This window comes from Trachinotus anak, unplaced genomic scaffold (assembly GCF_046630095.1).
Source record: "Trachinotus anak isolate AG129_WGS33_773 ecotype Australia unplaced genomic scaffold, CSIRO_AGI_Tana_v1 ptg000032l, whole genome shotgun sequence".
NCBI classification, from domain to species: domain Eukaryota; kingdom Metazoa; phylum Chordata; class Actinopteri; order Carangiformes; family Carangidae; genus Trachinotus; species Trachinotus anak.
Genome location: NW_027273883.1, coordinates 6,134,815 through 6,158,869, shown reverse-complemented (window position 1 = coordinate 6,158,869; position 24,055 = coordinate 6,134,815). Strand labels below are relative to the sequence as shown.

The following is a 24,055-nucleotide window of genomic DNA, read 5'->3' as shown; positions in this document are numbered from 1 at the left end:
TCCTTCATGTGTCCTTTTCTTGTAAAGCACTTTGAGTTCAATTTTATATTATGAGAGGTGTTATATAAATAATAACGATAGGCCTAATAATGCTGATGATTTGAATTATTATTATTATTATACGAAGGGGTGTGGTGCTATTTGTTTAAGTAGTGGAGTGCACCTATATAAGTTTCAGGCCAAACGTTTGCTGTATTTAGTTATGTTTACAATAAATTTTCTGAGCATTATTATTATTCTTCGTATCATTATTATGAGTTATAGTTGATTAATTGTATTTTACAGGTTTACAAGGGCTGATTTACAACTACAAACTTTGGAGTTATCTGAACCCATATAGTCGTCTATCGTCATCTGTGGTCATCAGGAGCAAGAATGAAGAGCGGGAACAAAGAGAGGGAGACTAGTGGCCGCCTCACACAGGCAGTTTTAAATATGTGGAATAAATGTAATATTACAGCCGGGGAAAAGTACAAGCACATCATTATTTTCACTATTTCTGAAACAGTGTTTCTTGAATAAAAAATAGCAATACCACAGTGTAGGAATACTCCTTTACTAAGCAGATTTACTTGAGTAGATTTTCACCATGATTATATATTATATAATTAATAAGGAGGTCCAAACTAATGTTTTTGCTCCCTCTGCTCTCATGGCAGCCCTTTTTTTTGGCACTGGTGCAGCTGCGTGCCTCTGAGATAATTCCTGTTAGAAATCAAATCTAATCTGACCCATTTTTTTTTTTTTACCTGTAAAGGGCCCCACCTTCTCAAACACCCTGGAAACAAACACCACAATCTGTACAAACTTGTCTGATTGTTCAGCAACAAGAACAATCAACCATATTATTCCTACAGCTGATAATCGTAGTCCACACCTAGAAATTTGCAGATAACTAAGCCATATAAGGTGTGGATTTTTTGTTGTGCTGTCTACTTTCGGACCATTGCAGCAGTGCACTGTGAAATCCTCCTGGCTCTAAGGTATAGTAGAAAATTGCTAATTAAAACCATCCAAGTATATTCTTGCCTTGGATACTTAATAAGTTATTTATCTATGCTTGTCTTTTATTTGAAATCAATAATTATACCTGAAAAATGTTTCTTTTTACACATCCTTAACTAGATTTCTCATATTTCTGCAAGAATGAAGGCTGGTCACAGGTGTCTGTTTTTCCACCATATTTTGCTGTCTGTCATGTAAGTATGAAAGTTTTGTAACTAAAATACGAGGATAGATTATTTTTAGGCTGATGTTTGGATGGCACTAAAGTTAATATAACAATTTTCTTCTAAATCATCAGCTTCCTGTGCCATGGAAAAGACCTTTTCTTCAGTGACAATGGGAAGCTCATACTTCCTGGGTCCTACAATATTCCATGGATGGCAGGCATTGAGGATTTCCGTCCCCTATCTCTCATCACCATCCCTGGTACCCATGACAGCATGGCTCTCTATGGAGGCCCAGAGGTTGAATGCCAGGCTTTGTCCCTGAGGGATCAGCTAAGGGTTGGCATTCGTTTTCTGGATCTCAAAGTGTTTGGACTGCTTGACACCCTCTATGTTATGCACGGGGTGACGTACCAGCGAAGCACTTTCAAGGAGCTCCTAGACACAGTTAAAGCCTTCCTGTCAGAGTTTAAGACTGAAGCTGTGCTCATTAGAGTGCAACCAGAGTCTTTTGAGAAGAAAACAGTCAATGAAATGGTGCAAAGTCTGATTGGCAATGACCAACATGTCTGGGTGACCTCTGGGATGCCAAATATGGGTCAAGTCAGGGGGAAAATTGTTTTTTTGCAGAAGAGCACTTTCACACTAGGAATTCCTCTCATAGATACGGAAGGTAAAACCAAAGTTAGTAACGTTGAAGATAAAGACAACGGAATAATCAAACAGCTGAACCAAGCCACTGAAGCGTGTGGAGGTGATAATGCTGTGTTGACGTACACTAGTGGCACTGGCTTTGGTACTTTCTGGGGGATGTTTCTGACTCCAAAAAGAGTGGCTGAGCAGGTTAACCCATGGCTCAATCAATACCTGAGACAGTTTTACCCTAATCAGCCCAGACCGTGCTTTGGTATCATTGCCACGGACTTCCCTGGCATTGACCTTATTCAAACTGTTATCAATTTAAACTGGTGGTAGAGGTGAGGTTGAGATACACAGTGTGTCCCAATTCTGATGGATTCATAACTATGAAATCCTTCTTTATCTCTCCTGTCGCTCTTCATTGTAAACACTTGGATAAAGCAGAAATGTCTTGTAATCCCAAACTGATACTCTCATCATCGTCAGTTCAATCTTGAACTGTGTAATCTTTGAAAGCAGTGTGCCACTGACATTTTTTGACCATAATCATGACAAAATAAATCTTATTTCATTGCCCCTGCATTGATCTGACGCCTCTGTTGCTCAGTGATTTCGCATCTCAGTTAATTTGCATGTAATTTCATGCTGCCCGAATTTGCTCTTTGTAAATACAGTGCTGGAATAAATCTTTGGCTTAGTAAGAAAAGGTAACAATAAAACAACATAAAAATCATCTGTTGTTGAAGTACAACCTTCAAAGTTTTGCTTCAGTAAAGGTAAAGAGTACTCTTTATGCAGCCGAGTTACTGTTGTCAGCTTTACCGCTTGTCTAAACCAGCCAATCCCAGCTGACATTGTGTGAGGTACACGCTGGACAGGTTGGCTGACACATGGCTGCTGCTCACATTCATGTCTACGGGCGATTTAGAGTCACCAATCCAAACCCAGAACCTTGTTGCTGTGAGGTGACAGTGCTAACCACTGCACCACTGAGCTGCCCTTGTTGTAGATATATGTTATGTAGATAAATATCTATCCCAAAGTCTATCACTAGGTCTGAGGCTACTTTCCCAGAGTGTGAAGATAGACAGTAAAATTAATAAGAAAATAATAAGAAAACATATATAAGCACATCGAATTTTTATATGTATGTTTTTAATAAGCTTTCACACATAAGTTAAGTATATATTGTTAACATTTGTGATGTAAGATTAATTTTTTTATTTTCATTCTCATGGATCCATGTGTTTGGTTGAAATGATTTTAAGTGAGAATCTCCTCCCAACAAGAACGACAGCATCAGTTGTTTCAGCAAGTTTCCCTAACATTAATAAAGTTCCTATCTGAGCCCAAACCAGGATTTTTCTCCAAACCTAACCCAGACATTTTTGTGTTTACACCTAACAAAACCTTGACCATAACAGCATCACATCATAATACAGATTTATTTATCAACAGTGATTAAGAGACAGTTTTAAAAACCACCGACAAATGACGTCATCAGAAAAGACTTCAAAAAGCCTCATATTTTGTTGTTTCCTCTGAAAGACTTATTTTAGGCACAGGGACTGGTCAGGAGGATTTCCTTCAGCTCTGGCTGCTGATCTTCAACATTTTGAACAACCTGCTGAGACAGAAAACTAGAATTACCACCTTGCAGTTGTACGCCTCCACAACACAGACCGGATCTTAAATTACATCCGTTTATCCAGAGTCATATAAAATAATAACCATTTGTGTGAAATGGTTATTGACATTTTAAAAGTTGACATTTTTACAGTTTTTATTGACACTACAAGTAGAAAAACACCACACCAGAGATACAGCTGTTCTAAGACACCCAGTCACCCACCAGTTTGTGTGGATACTGAACTTGTGTGTTTGTCTTGATTCATACCTCTTCCTTCTTCCGATTGACCAGAGCCTTGATGGTCAGAACAGCAAAGCCAATGCACAAACACAGCTGGAGAACGGCCATGATGACTGACACAGTATCAGCAGTTGTCAATAAACCCTGTTGGACGAGAAGTTAATTCATTCATTAACCAGTCAGACTCAACACATATCCCAGCCTCCCAGTTAAATCTCATTTTCAACAGAAATTCTGCCTATATTTATATATTTACTACCTATAACTGTCACCTGAAGCAGCACAAATCAATACTATTATGTAAACAGTGGATATATATATATTTTTTTCTTCATTGATTAAATCTAATCTAATCTCTTTGTTTTTCATGGCTGCTAAAATAATCACTATTTTATTGCCTTGTTACTTATGCAAATAAATACAGACTGACTTAATGAATTGGTTAATTAAAATAAATTTAATTCAGTTTGATTAAAAAAATATTACAACTACAGTTTACTTTCAAATGTATTAAGTACAAATTATTTTTTGCAACAACAACAAACAGTTTTTTGCGAAGTGCATGGAAATGCCAAAGTCAATTTCAAATCAGACTGTGAAGTAGTGTAAGGCAGTAATGCTGCACATTGTATGATTGTGCTTTTAAGCATAGTTTTGGAAATATTCTTACCACATATCTATCTCTCCAATAATCGTACCATCTCCACCCCAAGAGGTCATATACTTCTATTCCATACAGCACAATGCCAACAATGGCAAAGACTGCACCAACAACGTTCATGGACAAGCCAAGGCCCACCTGAGAGGGGAAAATTGATTATATTTTTAATGTACCCTTAGACAAAAGATACATTATTCCATTGACAAAGCTGTGCCACAGCAGGTTTTCACACATTTCCTGCAGTTTGGAGGACTTAACTTACCAAGCATGGAGAAGGGAACTGTCCAGCCATAAAGGACATGAGTCCAACTGCAGTATACTGCAGAGAACAGCAGACAGCTCATGTTGGTGAAAACCAGTTTATTATTAACAAAGCAACGTAAAACCATGCATATAACCATGGACTCATTCACAGTGTATATTATCTTGGTCATAATTCCTTAAGGACAAATTTATGAGATTGTAATCAAAAATATATATTTATGTCATGTGTTCTGTTAAAAAATGTTGGTGTTCATATTTATATAGTTAATACTGGTGCTGAATTGTATTGAGTTATATTAAGATGTGTTTCCAGTATTAAGTGTGTTCTGACTGAAATAAATGTGTGGGAAATATTTCTATTTCTCTCTTCTAGTTGTCTAACAACTGCTAAAAAATCGTGCATAAGCCAGAGTCAGACTAATTGTCACCCTTGTTTACAGTCTCAATGTTAAGCTACATTAACTGGATTCTGGATGGTCGTATTTGACATAAACATGTTGTCATAGTAAAGTAACAAAGTAATGTTATTTTACCACAGCACCCAGCCAGTATGGAACAGCCATTTGACCCACATCCATAGGATTTAGGAAAGGTCGTCCTGGTCCAAGAGCAATGTTGAACAGGCCCATCATGATCTGAATGGTCTGTGAAAGATTCACAACTATTACATTTCTCATTTTCTTACATTTAACATCTCGAGATGACCGGTGGCTGTAGGTGAATTATGTTTTGATATATGCTGATGTGAATATATGCTCCAATACATCCTTGAATTTTGTTATGTTGTGTTTTCTCACCCCAATAACTGCTGTAACACAGGGATTCATCAGCCCCTTCTGCACTGAGCAGCACACTGGACTGTAGCAAAGAGCCCCCAGGATTTGGCACAGTGGTGGAAACATGCTCTTGCTGTTTGCCTTTATGGTGATCACAGTCACCCCCTTGTCCTCGGTGGCAGTTACAGACATCCTTTACACTCCTGGTGGCACAAACAGCTGCGAACGAAGAGGAGAAGATGTGCTGTTAATGTGTCACTTCTGTCCATTAATATTTCATCATTCTGGGAAATCGAGTTAGATGACAAGTTTGATACCACTGTCATGGCTGAAAAGCTGGAGGCACTTAGCCTAGCTTAGCATAAAGACTGGAGGCAGAGGGAAACAGTTAGCCTGGCTACATCACTTAGTGGTTGTGATTCTTCCCATCACCATCAAAGTGTGGTGCCGCAATATCATACACTTCTCACACCTGGGCGGTCTTACATTTTTGCAGTTTTTACTGTTACTTTATATACTAACCAGTCCTTTTCACCTAAATTTGATCTTGGATATTTGTGCAAGTACTCTAAGAAGTACTCAGTCGAAAAGTATCAGGGTCATGAACTACTTATTTTTTCCCTTTTGAAAGTTTCTCTTCTCTTTCAGGGACTGACGTCGGAGACACCAACACCAGCCTTTCTCTCTTCCACTCGCCCACGCAGGGATGTCTGGCCTTTGACAGCAGCTCCAGGTTTCGTGCATGTACCCACGGCAGCCACAGAGCAGACTGCAGTGTGAGTGGAGGCCAGTTCACAGAATAGCCACTGAAACAGAGAACACGACACCACTGTGCCGCGGTGTTTCCCATCCATCACTTCCACTACATCTGTGCCACTACCCCCAAACCCTCAAAACAAGCATCATAACAAGCTGCTTAGGCCACAAGTCAATGACGTGCGGGCCCACGACCACGGATATATTACAAGGTCCAATAATAGGCCACATCCACGCCCAATACTCATGGTCAGCATGAACAGAGGCGCTATACTGAGAGGTCTGAGGTCAACTCCATCCTCGCCGCTCTCCACACCTCCGTGTTCCTGGAAGATGCGCAGCAGGCAGCAGCAGCTACATCTGTCTTCTTATTCCTATTATTTACATTCTTATTGATGAGAAAAACCATTCATAAAAGCTAAATCACGTCTTTTACAAATGCTGTAGGCATACCTGTCGTTTCTTCCCGCGGAAAAAAAAAGACTTACCTGTTTCTCAGAGAAGCAAAACCTACACGATCATCCGACAAGGTTGGTCTGATTTTAAGATGGTTGTGCAACTGTTGTTTGGAAGAGGAGAGGAGCTTGAGTCAGCTTCTTACCCGAAGGACCTCCCCTTATCGGGGAACAACAAAGATCTTTAACCCTTAGCTGATCATTCAGCTAAATACAAACATGTGTGAACACTCCGGGATGAGTTTAATTAACATGCAATTCTTACAACCCCAAACAGAGAAAAGGTGGCAGTGGTGCGCAGGGCTGCAGCCAGAGGTTTAGAGGTCAGGGGTCCCAATTCCCCCAGCACAACCCCACCAACCAGAGAAATGTCTGAGTAGCCTCCCAAAAGTGTTCTTCTCATTATTAATATTGTAAGGTGCACTTAACTATATATATTATATTAACCATCATATTTAATATATTCTGCAACATTTAACATTTATGTTATGGAACAACAGCACATACTGTACATTAAGTATAGTAATAAGTCATTCTATTAGCCTACAGGTCAAATTAAAGGATGTTCACGTCAGCTGGGTTAACACCACTGAGCAAAGAGTGGTTTTAATCGTTTTATTTTACTGAAGAAGTGGCATTTGGAGAAAGAGGAATTATCCATCTATCCATTATCCATAATGTTTATCTTTATAGGGTCACAGAGGGGCTGGAGCCCATCCCAGCTGACACTGGGTGAGCAGGGTTGAATCTGGACAGGTTGTCTATCACAGGGCTGATATACAGAGACAAATAACCATTCACACTCACATCTATGGTGCAATTCACCTTATGTACTTCCTCTGAGAAGCACAGTGGGAACTACAGGGGGAAGATGCAAACTCCAAACAGAAAGGTCCCAGGATGAACCCAGAACCTTCTTGCTGTGAGGTGACAGGGCTGACCACTGCACCACCGTCATGACCTGAATGATATTTTGAATTATGTTACTCTTAACTACACACTGCTTCTCTTGATAGTTATTGTTCCCATCTGTACACAAAGAGCAAATAGCTCTCAGTCACACTGTGATTTGAATACACACAACAATGAAGTATGTGACAGTTCACAGTTTTGATGCCTTTATTTTTCAACATGGCTCAATATTGTAAAATTGCAAACAAAAATCATACGTGTATCAGTGCCACACACACATTCATGAGCCTCCCTTTCACCTACAAACACACTGACTGTAAGGCACATTACTCGAAACAAAGTTATGATTAACAGGAACAGTTAAAAAAAAGAGAATGAAATGGAAAGCAGCATATAAACTTTAGATTAATACCAAAATCTACTTTGAAGTACAAGTGCAAATATTTTTAAGAAACCCTTCTAAGCAGAGATGGTACCAGCTGAATTAGTGTAAATTATTGACATTAAAGTACATATAGTCAATGGTATTTTGCAAAGGATTACAACTTCTAGTATCTGATAGCACTAAGCAGAGAGTTTCATTTGGTCTTTACGGTTACTTGGTGGCGACTTCCTCTAGTAGTGGTTTGTATAGTTCTGGGTCAACACTCCCCTGAAAGAGAAAAATAATATCAGTGAAGCAGAAAAAGGTGCTGACATACTCAAATCTTAAAGAATAGCACATCATCAAAGACACTCATGAACTGTACTGTTACACTGTTTCAAGCGGGGATACACAAGGGGAATAATTATTTTACTTTTTTAATTGTATATTTATGTCTATACTGACAGATTGACATGAAATAAACTAATTCACTTTCTTGCAGAGAGTTAAATGAGAAGATCAATACCTCTCATGTCTGTATACTAAATAAGAAGCCAGCAGGTGATTAGCTTAGCATAAAGCATTGAAACGGGGGAAACAGCTGGCCTGGCTCTGTACAAACGTAACCAAATCCAAAATATCAAACTGATCCTATAATTGATCAGCACCAATGGCTGCCAAGATGAAAATAGAGACATAAGATGATAAGATAACAACGGACATTACGGCCATTGTTTCCACATAAGGACATTAAAAAAAGTTTTTTATACTCTACCTTGTTTTCTTGCTTCTCCTTGTTCTTCAGAGTCTTGATCCCCATGGTGGCTGAGCTGATGGTGATGCAGAGCTCCAGGACTGACAAGACAATCAGCACAGCATTGATGCTCCTTAAGATCATCTGGTGAGACACAAACAAAACAGTGTTACCTTCAACATCTTTAAACATACTTGAAGATTGTTTCAATTAAATTGACTTTTTTCTGGCTTAATGCTTTTCCTTCAAACTTGGCTGTTTCATTTATTTCACTGTTCATCATTTATACATTAAATCATTTAGTATATAAAAAGTCAGCAAACAGTGAGAAGGGCTCATCACTATTGCAGAAATGGAACTCACATCACTATATTGATGTGGATGTTTCCAGTTATGGCCAAAAATGTGTTTGGTACAGTACACTGACCTTTGACCACCATAATCTAATGTGGTCATCCAAGAGTCCAAATGAACGTTTGGACCACATTTGAAGAAATTCTCTCAAGACGTTACTGAGCTATCACCCTCACAAGAATGCGACAGACGGACCTACTTACAAATACAGACGATTGGAAAATATAAGAAAGCCTCCCGCCACAGCTGGCACCAGCACAGTGGCAAAAAATGTTCAGTTAATGATCTAAAAGCAGCAAATTCTGACATTTGAGAATCTCAAACCAGCTCATTTGGCATTTTTGCTTAACAAACCACTTAAACAATTGATGATCAAAACTGTTTTGAGTTATTCCTGTTAAAGTCTGGCAATGGTAATCATGGATGATAACCTTTACATCAACATCTGATGATGAAAAAGTTCATCAGTTATCTAACTGGATTGCATTTTGAATCCTGAAATGATCTTTACTTACCAGGGTCAGTGCTTTGGCCTCCATGCATTGCTCCTGGATGAGCTGCTCCTCAGGAGATGTTGTCGTCTGGTGTCTGTACCCGTAGTCATAATCGTAACGTCGACACATCCGCCACAACCATATGTTTGCTATATTAATGCTGTAGAGAACAATGGCTGCAATGGCAAAGGCAACTCCCGCCAGATTCAGAATCACATTGACGATGACCTAAAATACAAAATTTGCCAGTTTATGAGCAAAATTAGAATGAAGCCAAATACAAAACTACACCAGGCAACCAACAACAAACAATACACATAAGGAAGTTAAAAACTGTCCAAAAACTAAAGCCACCAGTTGGTTCACACTTTTACGTTGATACATTTACTCTGACTTCTCCAATGAAAATATTTACTGTAATCATGTGAGAGAATGTGGCTGTGTATATTCTTGAGTGATATCTGACTTTACATGTAGCAAGTACAAAATAATCATCTGATTGTGTTGAAATAAAAACAAGGAAAAGAGAAGACAGTAACATGGAAGAAGTCCTTTTAAGAGAACATGAGGATTTAACTACTCACCAGACATGGACTGGGGTACTTCTCAGACAAAATGCACATGATGCCAAATAACATAAACTACAGAGGAGACAAAAAACACAATTTTTAACTCCACTCTTCCACACAAACACTACATGAAAATTCATATATATTACTTTGGCCCACCAAGAGAGCAACTAGGTAACTCTTACAATAAAATACAAAGCACAAAGCACTGTAAAAAAAGAAAACACACATTTGGGTTTAGATGAGGAAGAATTCCCCAGAGCTCTCCAGAACCCAAGAAGCTTCAATACTCTGAACTGCTGTTCAATGCAAAGGCAAGCACAGAGGCCACTAAGAGGTTGGAGCAGACTGTCAGAACTGCAGGGGAGAGGGCCAGCTGACCTAAACTGGGGTTATCATTGGGCAGTGGAAAGGACCAAATGAGGACCACCTGAACCAGACTGAGGACTGGACTGGATGAGTCATGGGAGGTCTTAACCATCTCTCTAACAGAGAGATCTGTAACGTCTTGGTTGACACACTTTGTGTGTGTCACATGGAGGTCTATGGACAACAAGAAGGCGGTACAGTTTCTGCCTTTTAACAAGAACACAGGTGCTTTCAGACAGTAAACAGTAATAAAGAAGAGGGCAGATGCTGCTATTGTGAACCTGCAAGGACATTTGCTGCTGCCTTCAGAGTTGACAATGGTTCAGCTCTGTGGTGCTTGTATAATCAGACAGAGCTGTGTGTATTTTTATGCAATCAATGAAGTGCATCCCTCATGTGTGTTATCTCCGTCAACACTGTGACACTTTATTGGCTGCACTCAATCTGACTGTGTTGGCATGTCACTTGTTTTACAGTAAGACACTGAATCTCTACCAGTTCATAGTAAAACAGTTGCAGGTAGTGGAGATGCTTTGGTAAACTTTTAATCTTTTCACAGCACATGGGTTTCATGGTGTTTGACGCTTCAGAGTGAGATCACGATGTGTTACTATTTTCCAGCCTTCCTGTGCAAGAAAGGCAGTTGGAATCAACTCAATAACTCCAATGACAATTCATTTTGGAGGGAAATTCTGTGGGATTTTAGTCATGATACAAAAGAACATGTTTTGAAAAAGTAAATAAAATCACAAATCCAGCATTAGCTTCCTTACCAACGCTCCCATCCAAAAAGGAAACAAGGTTTCGTCCATTTGATACCAAGAGCCAGCGAGACTGCAACAGAGAATCGCTCCGAGGCCAATGTTGAGCAACCCAACCATAATGTGCAGAGCCTGCAGAGGAGGAAACGCAGTATGGACAACAGTATGAACATCAAGCACCTCTACTGTATAACTACTGTTACCAGACACCGTTCAGGTCAAGTGTAGAACAACTCGGTGGTGCAGAGCATGGTGAACTACTTTAACATCACCTGAACCAAGGCAAGGCAGGTACAGGGCCAAAACTCTCTTAAATAACTCTCAGACAATGACATGGACACAAAACAAAGGACTGTAATGAGAGTAGGACCACAATGAGAGGCTTTTGGCGGAGAGCAATAAAATTATAAATTGTGAGCTGATCAACATTTTAAACAGAGCTGAGCGGGGGAAGAAAAAGTGCTAAATAAAAACTGCAGTGTAGCAAACAAAAGATTTATAGCACAACTTCACAGAGCAACGTGAAACATATAAGGTTATAACTCACCCCCAGTACTGACTGAGACGTCCTCTGGACCCTCCTCATGTTCTCAGACACAGTGCAGCACACAGGGCTGTAGCAAAGGGCCTTAATGATTTGGCACAGTGGAGGCCAAGAACTTTGGGGGTCAGAGGTCACAGTAAACACAGTGACCCCATCAGCTTTGGTCATGGAGACAGACATCCTACCTGAGACTGAAAGAGACAAGACACTACATTAACTTTGGAGTTCCTGAATCAGGTTAAGTTTCTTGTTAGATGCTTTAAATTTAGACCTTCCACACAGCAGCCATTTTGACGTGTCAAAGCAGGAAAAGCAGAAGTGTGAATAATAGCATCAATGATGGCTGTACTCCTTTTCAGTGGACCGGTTTCAGGGTTTGGTATTGTACATGCTCACTCGCTCGATCATCATTAATGTCAGTCCTTCCATCTGTCATTTTCCTACTAGGAGAAATCTGAATATCTGGGCCGAAAAAGAAAAAGGTGTACAAACTAAACAGTTGCTGAATCTCAGCATTTTAGTACGTTTGCTAGTTTGTGTCCCATTCACCCTGATCCACCGTTTCACAGAAACAATGACATAGATTTATAGATATGTACAACATAAGTCCTGTAATAAATCCAACATTCATAATGTTCCGTTCTTGTTGAAACTATCTAACAGGTGCTGATTCACCTTGGTGATCATGTAGAAGGAGGTAGTTTGTGGCTACAGTATTCATTTCTCAGAGGTGTTTCTTGGCCTCTAATGGGGTGAATAAGACAGCCAGCTGACAAAACCCCTCAGTATTAGTGTTTATTGGCAGCTTAGCTATGAAACAATATCTTACATTTTATTTTCAGCCGAAGCTCAATTTTTTCAGGAACTTTCAGCCCAGTTTCCGTCAACAAATCCCGAGGTTCAGTCTAAACGTCTGCTCTGGTCGTATTGACTGGAATCTGTGAAATAACAGAACAGTGGCCACAGTGTCTCTCAAGTATCTGAGCGGCCACGATTTTAGTTCTGCAGTAACGTTACTCAAGGAAGCTGTTATCGAAATGGATGAGAACATGTGCAGTCAGTGCCTAAAATCCACTTCAATAACGTCAAAGGCGGAAGCAGACATAACAAATACCCTTACCCGTTTATATTTATCGGAGGAGAAGCAAATCCTAATCGATCCGTTTGATAATCCGGTTTTATTGTTGTTGCGCAGTTGGTCTCTTGAGGAGCAGGAGAGCCTGTTCCCGGAAAGACCTCCCCCTATGTGGCAACAATAACATGTCCAAATAAAAAACCTTAACCCTTTGCTGATCATTCAGCTGAACAAAGATAAATGTGAATACTCGGATAAAAGTCCATATTCCTCCCGCATAACCCTGCCAGCCAAAGAGATGTTTCCTACCCCCCTCCTCCCAAAAGGTTTTCTGATCATTAATTATTATCATCATCATCTTTTTCACGTTCATTGAACCATTTAAACATATAAGGTTATAACTCACCCCCAGTACTGACTGAAACATCCTCTGGACCCTCCTCATGTTCTGAGACAGTGCAGCACACAGGGCTGTAACAAAGGCCCTTCAGGATTTGGCACAGTGGAGGCCAAGAACTTTGGGGGTCAGAGGTCAAAGTGATCACAGTGACCCCATCAGCTTTGGTCATGGAGACAGACATCCTGCCTGAGACTGAAAGAGACAACAAACAACATTAAACTTAAAGGTTCCTGAATCAGGCTCCACATGTTCGGCTTGACAAGCTTCCAGGGTCACCGAGTGGATTAAAGCCATCATTCATGTTAATGCACCATCTGTGATTTTCCTATGAGGATAAATCTGAATATCTGAATCTCGGTATTGAAGTATGTTTGCTAGTTAGCAAGGAAAGAAAGAGTGAAGAAAGTAAACAATAATATCCAGCTATGTCTGTGATGGTGTGGATCATCATGTATAAAGAGGGTCTTTGTCACAGCTTCCATTGCTTACGGCCATACCACCCTGAACACGCCCGATCTCGTCTGATCTCGGAAGCTAAGCAGGGTCGGGCCTGGTTAGTACTTGGATGGGAGACCGCCTGGGAATACCAGGTGCTGTAAGCTTTTACACTTCTCTCTGCCAACACCAGAGGATGCTGCTGCTCAGCTGTCAATCATTCTGCACCTCTTTGTAGCTGTGGGGGACAGCGCAGCTCACAATGTATAAACTGCACTTTTATATTATCACATTACACATTTCACATGATCAAAGAAAGAAAGAAAGAAAGAAAGAAAGAGCCTCAAATACCAGGGTGACGTACCAGCGAAGCACTTTCAAGGAGCTCCTGGACACAGTTAAAGCCTTCCTGTCAGAGTTTAAGACTGAAGCTGTGCTCATTAGAGTGCAACCAGAGTCTTTTGAGAAGAAAACAGTCAATGAAATGGTGCAAAGTCTGATTGGCAATGACCAACATGTCTGGGTGACCTCTGGGATGCCAAATATGGGTCAAGTCAGGGGGAAAATGTTTTTTTTGCAGAAGAGCACCTTCACACTAGGAATTCCTCTCATAGATACGGAAGGTAAAACCAAAGTTAGTAACGTTGAAGATAAAGACAACGGAATAATCAAACAGCTGAACCAAGCCACTGAAGCGTGTGGAGGTGATAATGCTGTGTTGACGTACACTAGTGGCACTGGCTTTGGTACTTTCTGGGGGATGTTTCTGACTCCAAAAAGAGTGGCTGAGCAGGTTAACCCATGGCTCAATCAATACCTGAGACAGTTTTACCCTAATCAGCCCAGACCGTGCTTTGGTATCATTGCCACGGACTTCCCTGGCATTGACCTTATTCAAACTGTTATCAATTTAAACTGGTGGTAGAGGTGAGGTTGAGATACACAGTGTGTCCCAATTCTGATGGATTCATAACTATGAAATCCTTCTTTATCTCTCCTGTCGCTCTTCATTGTAAACACTTGGATAAAGCAGAAATGTCTTGTAATCCCAAACTGATACTCTCATCATCGTCAGTTCAATCCTGAACTGTGTAATCTTTGAAAGCAGTGTGCCACTGACATTTTTTGACCATAATCATGACAAAATAAATCTTATTTCATTGCCCCTGCATTGATCTGACGCCTCTGTTGCTCAGTGATTTCGCGTCTCAGTTAATTTGCATGTAATTTCATGCTGCCCGAATTTGCTCTTTGTAAATACAGTGCTGGTAAGAAAAGGTAACAGTGAGACAACATACAAATCCTCTGTTGTTGAAGTACAACCTCCAGTAAAGGTAAAGAGTACTCTTTATGCAGCCGAGTTATTGTTGTCAGCTTTACCGCTTGTCTAAACCAGCCAATCCCAGCTGACATTGTGTGAGGTACACACTGGACAGGTTGGCTGACACATAGAGACAAACACCATAATACAGATTTATTTATCAACAGTGATTAAGAGACAGTTTTAAAAACCACCGACAAATGACGTCATCAGAAAAGACTTCAAAAAGCCTCATATTTTGTTGTTTCCTCTGAAAGACTTATTTTAGGCACAGGGACTGGTCAGGAGGATTTCCTTCAGCTCTGGCTGCTGATCTTCAACATTTTGAACAACCTGCTGAGACAGAAAACTAGAATTACCACCTTGCAGTTGTACGCCTCCACAACACAGACCGGATCTCAAATTACATCCGTTTATCCAGAGTCATATAAAATAATAACCATTTGTGTGAAATGTTGTCGTAATTGCTGTGTGAAGCCTTGAGTAATGGATAAAAAGTGTTTTGTCAGGTCACACTGACCGTGACCTGTGACAACCAAAATCTAAAAGTACACTTTCACACAGCAACAACATGAAAAAGTTGACATTTTGACAGTTTTTGACACTACAAGTAGAAAAACACCACACCAGAGATACAGCTGTTCTAAGACACCCAGTGACCCACCAGTTTGTGTGGATACTGAACTTGTGTGTTTGTCTTGATTCATACCTCTTCCTTCTTCCGGTTGACCAGAGCCTTGATGGCCAGAACAGCAAAGCCAATGCACAAACACAGCTGGAGAACGGCCATGATGACTGACACAGTATCAGCAGTTGTCAATAAATCCTGTTGGACGAGAAGTTAATTCATTCATTAACCAGACTTAACACATATCCCAGCCTTCCAGTTAATTCTATCTCATTTTCAAAAGAAATTCTGCCTATATTTATATATTTACTACCTGTACCTGAGATACCTTCATGAGCCCATTTGTTTAGTTTTTTTTGTTTGTTTGTTTTTTTGCTGCTAAAATAATCACTATTTTATTGTCTTGTTACTTATGCAAATGAATACAGACTGAATTGATTAATTAGTTAATTAAAAGAAATTTTATTCAGTTTGATTAAAAATATTCCAACTAAAGTTTACTTTCAAATGTATTAAGTACAAATAATTTTTTGCAACAACAACAACAACAAACAGTTTTTTGTGAAGTGCATGGAAATGCCAAAGTCAATTTCAAATCAGACTGTGAAGCAGTGTAAGGCAGTAATGCTGCACACTGTATGATTGGGCTTTTAAGCATAGTTTTGGAAATATTCTTACCACATATCTATCTGTCTCATAATCGTACCACCACCACGACAAGATGATATATACTTCTATTCCATACAGCACAATGCCAACAATGGCAAAGACTGCACCAACAACGTTCATGGACAAGGCAAGGCCCACCTGAGAGGGGAAAAATATCAATCAATTCAAATTGATTGATTATATTTTTAATGTACCCTAAGACAAAAGACACATTATTCCATTGACAAAGCTGTGCCACAGCAGGTTTTCACACGTTTTCTTCAATTAATCAACGCAGTTTGGAGGACTTAACTTACCAAGCATGGAGAAGGGATATTTCCGGCCAAAAAGGACATGAGTCCAACTGCAGTATACTGTAGAGAACAGCAGACAGCTCATGTTGGTGAAAACCAGTTTATTATAAACAAAGCAACGTAAAACCATGCATATAACCATGGACTCATTCACAACATTTTGCTTTCAGAAAATCTTCTTGCCATAAAATCCTCCTTTAATTGAAATTACTTTGTGACACTTACATGATTTGCTATAATACAGTCTACTGCTACAGTGCTGCAATAAATTCTCTCTTCATGAGAATATAGTTAGAGCCTGATGATATTATGAACTGATATTACCTTATTACAGATATATCATATCTGCATGTGTCAGTCAGTAAGTAACAACATACTGCAGTGCACAAAGGTCAAAGACATGTTTGAGGTCATTTACAAACACTGTCTACATTATGTACAGTAGGTTTACCACCAGAGACTGTAAAATGTTCTATACAGTGTATATTATCTTGGTCATAATTCCTTAAGGACAAATTTATGAGATTGTAATCAAAAAATATATATTTATGTCATGTGTTCTGTTAAAAAATGTTGGTGTTGATTCATATTTATATAATTTATACTGGTGCTGAATTGTATTGAGTTATATTAAGATGTGTTTCCACTATTAAGTGTGTTCTGACTGAAATAAATGTGTGGGAAATATTTCTATTTCTCTCTTCTAGTTGTCTAACAACTGCTAAAAAATAGTGCATAAGCCAGAGTCAGACTAATTGTCACCCTTGTTTACAGTCTCAATGTTAAGCTACATTAACTGGATTCTGGATGGTCGGATTTGACATAAACATGTTGTCATAGTAAAGTAACAAAGTAATGTTATTTTACCACAGCACCCAGCCAGTATGGAACAGCCATTTCACCCACATCCATAGGATATAGGGAAGGTTGTCCTGGTCCAAGTGTAATGCTGAACAGGCCCATGATGATCTGAATGATCTGTGAAAGATTCACAACTATTACATTTCTCATTTTCTTACATTTAACATCTCGAGATGACCGGTGGCTGTAGGTGAATTATGTTTTGATATATGCTGATGTGAATATATGCTCCAATACATCCTTGAATTTTGTTATGTTGTGTTTTCTTACCCCAATAACTTCTGTAACAAAGGGACTCATCAGCCCCTTCTGCACTGAGCAGCACACTGGACTGTAGCAAAGAGCCCCCAGGATTTGGCACAGTGGTGGAAACATGCTCTTGCTGTTTGCCTTTATGGTGATCACAGTCACCCCCTTGTCCTCGGTGGCAGTTACAGACATCCTTTACACTCCTGGTGGCACAAACAGCTGCGAACGAAGAGGAGAAGATGTGCTGTTAATGTGTCACTTCTGTCCATTAATATTTCATCATTCTGGGAAATCGAGTTAGATGACAAGTTTGATACCACTGTCATGGCTGAAAAGCTGGAGGCACTTAGCCTAGCTTAGCATAAAGACTGGAGGCAGAGGGAAACAGTTAGCCTGGCTACATCACTTAGTGGTTGTGATTTTTCCCATCACCATCAAAGTGTGGTGCCGCAATATCATACACTTCTCTCTCTGGGCTCTATCTCATACCTGGGCATTGTTTAAATAATAAATAGGCTACACATGTGCCCATCCAAGCGCCCGTGGGTGTGTTGCTCTAAAAATGAGGTGTGGTGGGTCAGGCTTTGTTGGCACATTACTATCTTGAGACAGTGGAAAGCGATTGCCCGCCTGACATACAAAAACCTGGTCTGAAGTAAGCGGCACAGTATTTCACTGTTATTTTAAGGGCGCATTATCAAGAGACTAATAATCTCTTCTTAGGCCATTTATACTACCGTATTACTTTGAAGTACTTTTACTGTGTAGTTTTTGAATTTGTAGTAATTTAAAAAAAAAATTTGTAATCAGTTTTTTAATTTAAAGTTAGGCAAAAATGATTTTTCTTGTTATCTGGAAGGGACTTTGACACTGGATAATTAAAAAACTACACAGTTAAAGTACTTCAAAGTAATAGTATAAGTAGTCTAAGGAGTACCAAGTCTAAAATTATCAGACTCATGGACTACTTATGGATGAAATGATTTTTAATCACAGATCAAAGTTAGGCGAAAATATTCTTACTTATTCTTTGGAAGGGAATTTGATACAGGATTATTCAAAAACTACACTGTAAAAGTACTTCATAGTATTTGTGCATGTAATATAAGATATAAAAAATGGAAGAAATGTTGTCTATCCAAGATCAAATTTAGTCCAAAAGGATTGGTTTTGTTATCTGGACACCTCGACACCTGATTTTTTCCCCTTTTGAAAGTTTCTGTTCTCTTTCAGGGACTGACGTCGGAGACACCAACACCAGCCTTTCTCTCTTCCACTCGCCCACGCAGGGATGTCTGGCCTTTGACAGCAGCTCCAGGTGTCATGCATGTACCCACGGCAGCCACAGAGCAGACTGCAGTGTGAGTGGAGGCCAGTTCACAGAATAGCCACTGAAACAGAGAACACGACACCACTGTGCCGCGGTGTTTCCCATCCATCACTTCCACTACATCTGTGCCACTACCCCCAAACCCTCAAAACAAGCATCATAACAAGCTGCTTAGGCCACAAGTCAATGACGTGCGGGCCCACGACCACGGATATATTACAAGGTCCAATAATAGGCCACATCCACGCCCAATACTCATGGTCAGCATGAACAGAGGCGCTATACTGAGAGGTCTGAGGTCAACTCCATCCTCGCCGCTCTCCACACCTCCGTGTTCCTGGAAGATGCGCAGCAGGCAGCAGCAGCTACATCTGTCTTCTTATTCCTATTATTTACATTCTTATTGATGAGAAAAACCATTCATAAAAGCTAAATCACGTCTTTTACAAATGCTGTAGGCATACCTGTCGTTTCTTCCCGCGGAAAAAAAAAAGACTTACCTGTTTCTCAGAGAAGCAAAACCTACACGATCATCCGACAAGGTTGGTCTGATTTTAAGATGGTTGTGCAACTGTTGTTTGGAAGAGGAGAGGAGCTTGAGTCAGCTTCTTACCCGAAGGACCTCCCCTTGTCGGGAAATAAAAATCTTTAACGAGAAACAATAAAGATCTTTAACCCTGTTCCTCAGAGGAGAAGCAAAACCTACAGGATCATCGGACAAAATCTGTCTGATTTTAAGATGGTTGCGCAATAGTTATTTGGAAGAGGAGAGGAACTTGAGTCAGCTTCTTACCCGAAGGACCTCCCCCTTATCGGGCTACAAGAAAGATTGACAGCCATACCACCCTGAGCATGCCTGACCTCTGGAGGTCAGCAGGGTCGGGTCTGGTTAGTACTTGGATGGGAGACCGCCTGGGAATACCAGGTGCTGTAAGCTTTTACACTTCTCTCTGCAAACACCAGAGGATGCTGCTGCTCAGCTGTCAATCATTCTGCACCCCAGCAGTGGTCCTTTCACTGTCAGCTCATTGTCAGAATCAGAAATATATACAAACTTGTTTATTTATGATTATAGCTACTAAAAAAGAAATATAAAATAGAAATAAGAAGTATATGAAATAGAAGTATGTGCATTATATGGTCATACAAATATAAACATATATAAAGATATGTATAAACTTGTCTAACAGTATATACAACAGCTGGAGCATAGGTCTCAAAAGTAATGTACCGTATATTTACAGTGTTTACTGAATCTATCTGTTTCCTCCTCCACACTCAGATCAATGTTCAATTTTCTTTCTGTTTCTGTACTTAAAGGTTCCTGAATCAGGCGCCACATGTTCGGCTTGACAAGCTTCCAGGGACACCTTGTGGATTAAAGCCATCATTCATGTTAGTGCACCATCTGTGATTTTCCTACGAGGATAAATCTGAGTATCTGAATCTCGGTATTGAAGTATGTTTGCTAGTTAGCAAGGAAAGAAAGAGAGAAGAAAGTAAACAATAACATACAGCCATGTCTGTGATGGTGTGGATCATCATGTATAAAGAGGGTATTTGTCACAGCTTCCATCGCTTACGGCCATGTGAACAATTTATTTTTGATCTTAAAAACTGTATAACAGAAAATAACAATGACATGATTCTACATAACTGTTGCTTTCATGAAGCTTCCAACCATCAGGCAGTTGTTGGATTGTATTCATTGATTTTAACAGGCATCGCCCACACTGCTTACTCCTTTAAATCCTGACATGAACGCTTTTCCTCCTGCTCAACTTCCACACATGAACTCAAGTGATGAGCACTTGCATAGCAAGAAAGGGACCTTCCTCAAATGTGATTAGTTTCCTTTAAGAATTGAAACAGACGTGACAAAAAGACTTACCTAGAGGAGAGGCAAAACCTGCAGCAGAACCAGACAGAAATCTGTGCGATGATGGTCGATGATCTCACTTGAAAACTGTTGCACAGTTTTAAGTGGAAACAGAAGGAGGGGAACAAGTGCTTGCTGTTACTGGAAGGACCGCTTACTGTTAACAGTGGAAGCAATAAACTTAACCCTTTGCTGATCACCCAAAAACCCCCCCTCACCCCTCCCTCAAAAAAAGTGCTGTGATTATTATTAGTTTTTAAGATCAAAAATAACTTGTTCACAAAAAGTTCACATTCACTGGTAATATTCGCATGATACCAACTTTAATGAATGACTGCATGGTTTTTGTTTGTTTGTTTTTCTCTGTAAATGATATTTTGCGTGAACACTGGTTTGTCAGTCCAAGATATTTGAGGATCTTTCTTTCTTTCTTTCTTTCTTTGAACATGTGAAGTTTGTAATGTGATAATATAAAAGTGCAGTTTATACATTGTGAGCTGCGCTGTCCCCCAAAGCTACAAAGAGGTGCAGAATGATTGACAGCTGAGCAGCAGCATCCTCTGGTGTTTGCAGAGAGAAGTGAAAAAGCTTACAGCACCTGGTATTCCCAGGCGGTCTCCCATCCAAGTACTAACCAGGCCCGACCCTGCTTAGCTTCCGAGATCAGACGAGATCGGGCGTGTTCAGGGTGGTATGGCCGTAAGCAATGGAAGCTGTGACAAAGACCCTCTTTATACATGATGATCCACACCATCACAGACATGGCTGGATATTATTGTTTACTTTCTTCACTCTTTCTTTCCTTGCAAACTAGCAAACATACTTCAATACCGAGATTCAGATATTCAGATTTATCCTCATAGGAAAATCACAGATGGGCAGGGTGACCAGGCGTCCGGCGCAGCATCAGGCCGGACGCGTATTTGTCTCCTTTTTAGGCACAAGGCTTGAAGAGCGGAGTGTTTTCATCTTTGCTGGGCAGGCTGCAGCACAATATCCAATCACAGGCTGTAAAAAATGCATCCAACGCAGTAGCATATCTGGTCTAACAAATGATTGACTAAGAGCGGTGTCAGATAAATGTCTGCTTATCATTGGTTTAAAAAGTAAACAAGGGTCCATTCAATTCAATTTTATTTGTATAGCGCCAAATCATAATATACATTATCTCAAGGCACTTTACAGCGTAAGGTCAAGACCTTACTTTGTTAAAGAGAAAACCCCAACAGTTCCCACAAAGAGCAAGCGCTTGGCGACAGGAGGGAGGAAAAACTCCCTTTTAACAGGAAGAAACCTCCAACAGAACCGGGCTCAGGGTGGGGGGGTCTGCCTCGACCAGTTGGGTTTAGGAGAAGATAAAAAGAGGGGGTGGGGGGAGGAGAGAGGAGAGAAGAGAGAGAGAGAGAGAGACCAGGAACAGCTGTGTCGGTAATGGTGTTATCAATAATGATGACAGGTAACAGTGGTTAATAGTAAAGATGAGTAGTGGTGGATCTGGATCCTGCTGCTCCAGAGGCAGAGAGACCTGCAGAATGAGGACAGAGAGAGGGAGAGAGAGGAGAAGCACAAACTATGGGAGAGAAAAAAAAATACAAAGTTAATGGCATGAAGTCATCGAGAGAGAGAGAGAAATAGAGAGAGAGCGCCCAGTGAATCATGGGAATCCCCCAGCAGTTTAGCTCTATAGCAGCATAACTAAGGGATGGGTCAGGACATACCCGAGCCAGCCCTAACTATAAGCTTTACTAAACAGGACAGTTTGAAGCCTGATCTTAAAGGTAGAGAGGGTGTCTGCCTCCCGAACCCACACTGGGAGCTGGTTCCACAGGAGAGGAGCCTGATAGCTGAAGGCTCTGCCCCCCATTCTACTCTTACAAACTCTGGGAACCACAAGTTGACCTACATTTAGAGAGCGAAGCGTCCTATTGGGAAAATAGGGAACTATAAGCTCTCCAAGGTACGATGGTGCCTGACCATTAATGGCTTTGTAGGTGAGGAGGAGGGTTTTAAATTCTATCCTGGATTTTACAGGGTCCATGTGCTGCTACGTCATGACATGGACAGAAAGTTAGCATCATGCCAAAACGCAAGACCTCGTTTAATTCTGAATGGACAAAAGAGCATGGATTTATAACGAAAAGTAGTCGAGACTCATTCCGTGACTTCTGCACACTAAGCAGTCAGGGGAAAGCTGCAGCTGAACGGCATGCAGGTACGGATTAACATAAAAGTAATAAACGTGCGGCAGGTACCTTTTCAATCAGGACATTTTTTCATGAAGTTTCGTCGCCCCTGGATGACAAAATAACTGCTGCGGAGCTGTGCAAGGCGTACCATAATTGTTTTTTACATTTAAGTCCACACATGTTATGCTTTGTGGCACTCTGCACTTGAAAAGATTCATTTCAGTGGTCACTTTTTGAACACCACAATGTATTGAATAAAAAAAAAAAAATACTGTGAACAAACACTTTTTGACTTTTCATTAATATTTTTTCCTATTCAGCTACACAAACATCATCTTTAAACCACTCAAAATTGTCCTATAAATGAGAGTATACCAGAGTCCTATGTACACTGGAGTAATTTATTGATATGCCGCATAATGTCCTCCTTTTTGGTGTTATGGAAATGGTCACCCTACTGGAAGCTTGTCAAGCCGAACATGTGGCGCCTGATTCAGGAACCTTTAAGTACAGAAACAGAAAGAAAATTGAACATTGATCTGAGTGTGGAGGAGGAAACAGATAGATTCAGTAAACACTGTAAATATACGGTACATTACTTTTGAGACCTATGCTCCAGCTGTTGTATATACTGTTAGACAAGTTTATACATATCTTTATATATGTTTACATATTCGTATGACCATATAATGCACATACTTCTATTTCATATACTTCTTATTTCTATTTTATATTTCTGTTTTAGTAGCTATAATCATAAATAAACAAGTTTGTATATATTTCTGATTCTGACAATGTGCTGACAGTGAAAGGACCACTGCTGGGGTGCAGAATGATTGACAGCTGAGCAGCAGCATCCTCTGGTGTTTGCAGAGAGAAGTGTAAAAGCTTACAGCACCTGGTATTCCCAGGCGGTCTCCCATCCAAGTACTAACCAGGCCCGACCCTGCTTAGCTTCCGAGATCAGACGAGATCGGGCGTGTTCAGGGTGGTATGGCCGTAAGCAATGGAAGCTGTG

The 24,055-nt window shown here is 40.2% G+C and overlaps 5 protein-coding genes and 3 non-coding genes across 17 annotated transcripts; 3 read left to right on the top strand and 5 right to left on the bottom strand.

Annotated features, from left to right (window-relative positions):
* Positions 1 to 811: 811 nt before the first annotated feature.
* Positions 812 to 2,394, top strand: LOC139613939 (1-phosphatidylinositol phosphodiesterase-like). Of its 2 annotated transcripts, none has more exons than XM_071470967.1 (3): positions 812 to 983; positions 1,146 to 1,199; positions 1,304 to 2,394. In XM_071470967.1, exons 2-3 carry the CDS (start codon positions 1,147 to 1,149, stop codon positions 2,142 to 2,144), a joined length of 894 nt encoding a protein of 297 aa, XP_071327068.1. In that variant the 5' UTR covers positions 812 to 983; position 1,146; the 3' UTR covers positions 2,145 to 2,394. The 2 variants fall into 2 exon arrangements, with proteins under 2 accessions (XP_071327068.1, XP_071327067.1); XM_071470966.1 differs by having other exon boundaries at positions 814 to 983; positions 1,126 to 1,199.
* Positions 2,395 to 2,943: 549 nt separating this feature from the next.
* Positions 2,944 to 6,841, bottom strand: LOC139613943 (membrane-spanning 4-domains subfamily A member 15-like). Of its 4 annotated transcripts, none has more exons than XM_071470979.1 (7): positions 6,624 to 6,841; positions 5,401 to 5,598; positions 5,137 to 5,247; positions 4,602 to 4,658; positions 4,349 to 4,477; positions 3,706 to 3,822; positions 2,944 to 3,435 (listed from the first exon to the last, which is right to left on the bottom strand). In XM_071470979.1, the coding sequence occupies exons 2-7, from the start codon at positions 5,569 to 5,571 to the stop codon at positions 3,364 to 3,366; spliced, it is 657 nt and encodes a 218-aa protein (XP_071327080.1). In that variant the 5' UTR covers positions 5,572 to 5,598; positions 6,624 to 6,841; the 3' UTR covers positions 2,944 to 3,363. The 4 variants fall into 4 exon arrangements, with proteins under 4 accessions (XP_071327080.1, XP_071327084.1, XP_071327081.1 ...); XM_071470983.1 differs by having other exon boundaries at positions 2,944 to 3,432; positions 6,624 to 6,835; XM_071470980.1 differs by lacking the exon at positions 6,624 to 6,841 and adding an exon at positions 5,902 to 6,580.
* An 844-nt stretch (positions 6,842 to 7,685) lies between these two features.
* On the bottom strand, positions 7,686 to 13,211 carry LOC139613940 (transmembrane protein 176B-like). Of its 3 annotated transcripts, XM_071470968.1 has the most exons (9): positions 13,193 to 13,211; positions 12,832 to 12,953; positions 12,541 to 12,649; positions 11,715 to 11,902; positions 11,180 to 11,299; positions 10,053 to 10,109; positions 9,490 to 9,696; positions 8,642 to 8,764; positions 7,686 to 8,154 (listed from the first exon to the last, which is right to left on the bottom strand). In XM_071470968.1, exons 4-9 carry the CDS (start codon positions 11,889 to 11,891, stop codon positions 8,098 to 8,100), a joined length of 741 nt encoding a protein of 246 aa, XP_071327069.1. In that variant the 5' UTR covers positions 11,892 to 11,902; positions 12,541 to 12,649; positions 12,832 to 12,953; positions 13,193 to 13,211; the 3' UTR covers positions 7,686 to 8,097. The 3 variants fall into 3 exon arrangements, with proteins under 3 accessions (XP_071327069.1, XP_071327074.1, XP_071327070.1); XM_071470973.1 differs by lacking the exon at positions 12,541 to 12,649; XM_071470969.1 differs by lacking the exons at positions 12,832 to 12,953; positions 13,193 to 13,211 and having other exon boundaries at positions 12,541 to 12,672.
* A 458-nt stretch (positions 13,212 to 13,669) lies between these two features.
* On the top strand, positions 13,670 to 13,788 carry LOC139613971 (5S ribosomal RNA). Its single transcript, XR_011686867.1, has one exon. It is a non-coding gene; the product is annotated as a 5S ribosomal RNA (ribosomal RNA).
* Positions 13,789 to 13,832: 44 nt separating this feature from the next.
* On the top strand, positions 13,833 to 14,796 carry LOC139613941 (uncharacterized). Its single transcript, XM_071470974.1, has one exon. The coding sequence runs from the start codon at positions 13,884 to 13,886 to the stop codon at positions 14,544 to 14,546; it is 663 nt and encodes a 220-aa protein (XP_071327075.1). The 5' UTR covers positions 13,833 to 13,883; the 3' UTR covers positions 14,547 to 14,796.
* A 284-nt stretch (positions 14,797 to 15,080) lies between these two features.
* Positions 15,081 to 21,005, bottom strand: LOC139613942 (membrane-spanning 4-domains subfamily A member 8-like). 4 transcript variants are annotated; one of them, XM_071470976.1, is made up of 8 exons: positions 20,864 to 20,918; positions 19,473 to 19,543; positions 17,664 to 17,861; positions 17,400 to 17,510; positions 16,536 to 16,592; positions 16,249 to 16,377; positions 15,652 to 15,768; positions 15,081 to 15,278 (listed from the first exon to the last, which is right to left on the bottom strand). In XM_071470976.1, the coding sequence occupies exons 3-8, from the start codon at positions 17,832 to 17,834 to the stop codon at positions 15,207 to 15,209; spliced, it is 657 nt and encodes a 218-aa protein (XP_071327077.1). In that variant the 5' UTR covers positions 17,835 to 17,861; positions 19,473 to 19,543; positions 20,864 to 20,918; the 3' UTR covers positions 15,081 to 15,206. The 4 variants fall into 4 exon arrangements, with proteins under 4 accessions (XP_071327077.1, XP_071327078.1, XP_071327076.1 ...); XM_071470977.1 differs by lacking the exon at positions 19,473 to 19,543 and having other exon boundaries at positions 20,864 to 21,005; XM_071470975.1 differs by lacking the exon at positions 20,864 to 20,918 and having other exon boundaries at positions 19,473 to 19,814.
* A 432-nt stretch (positions 21,006 to 21,437) lies between these two features.
* Positions 21,438 to 21,556, bottom strand: LOC139613970 (5S ribosomal RNA). Its single transcript, XR_011686866.1, has one exon. It is a non-coding gene; the product is annotated as a 5S ribosomal RNA (ribosomal RNA).
* Positions 21,557 to 23,923: 2,367 nt separating this feature from the next.
* LOC139613962 (5S ribosomal RNA) lies at positions 23,924 to 24,042 on the bottom strand. The gene has a single exon (XR_011686858.1). It is a non-coding gene; the product is annotated as a 5S ribosomal RNA (ribosomal RNA).
* Between the last annotated feature and the right edge of the window lie 13 nt (positions 24,043 to 24,055).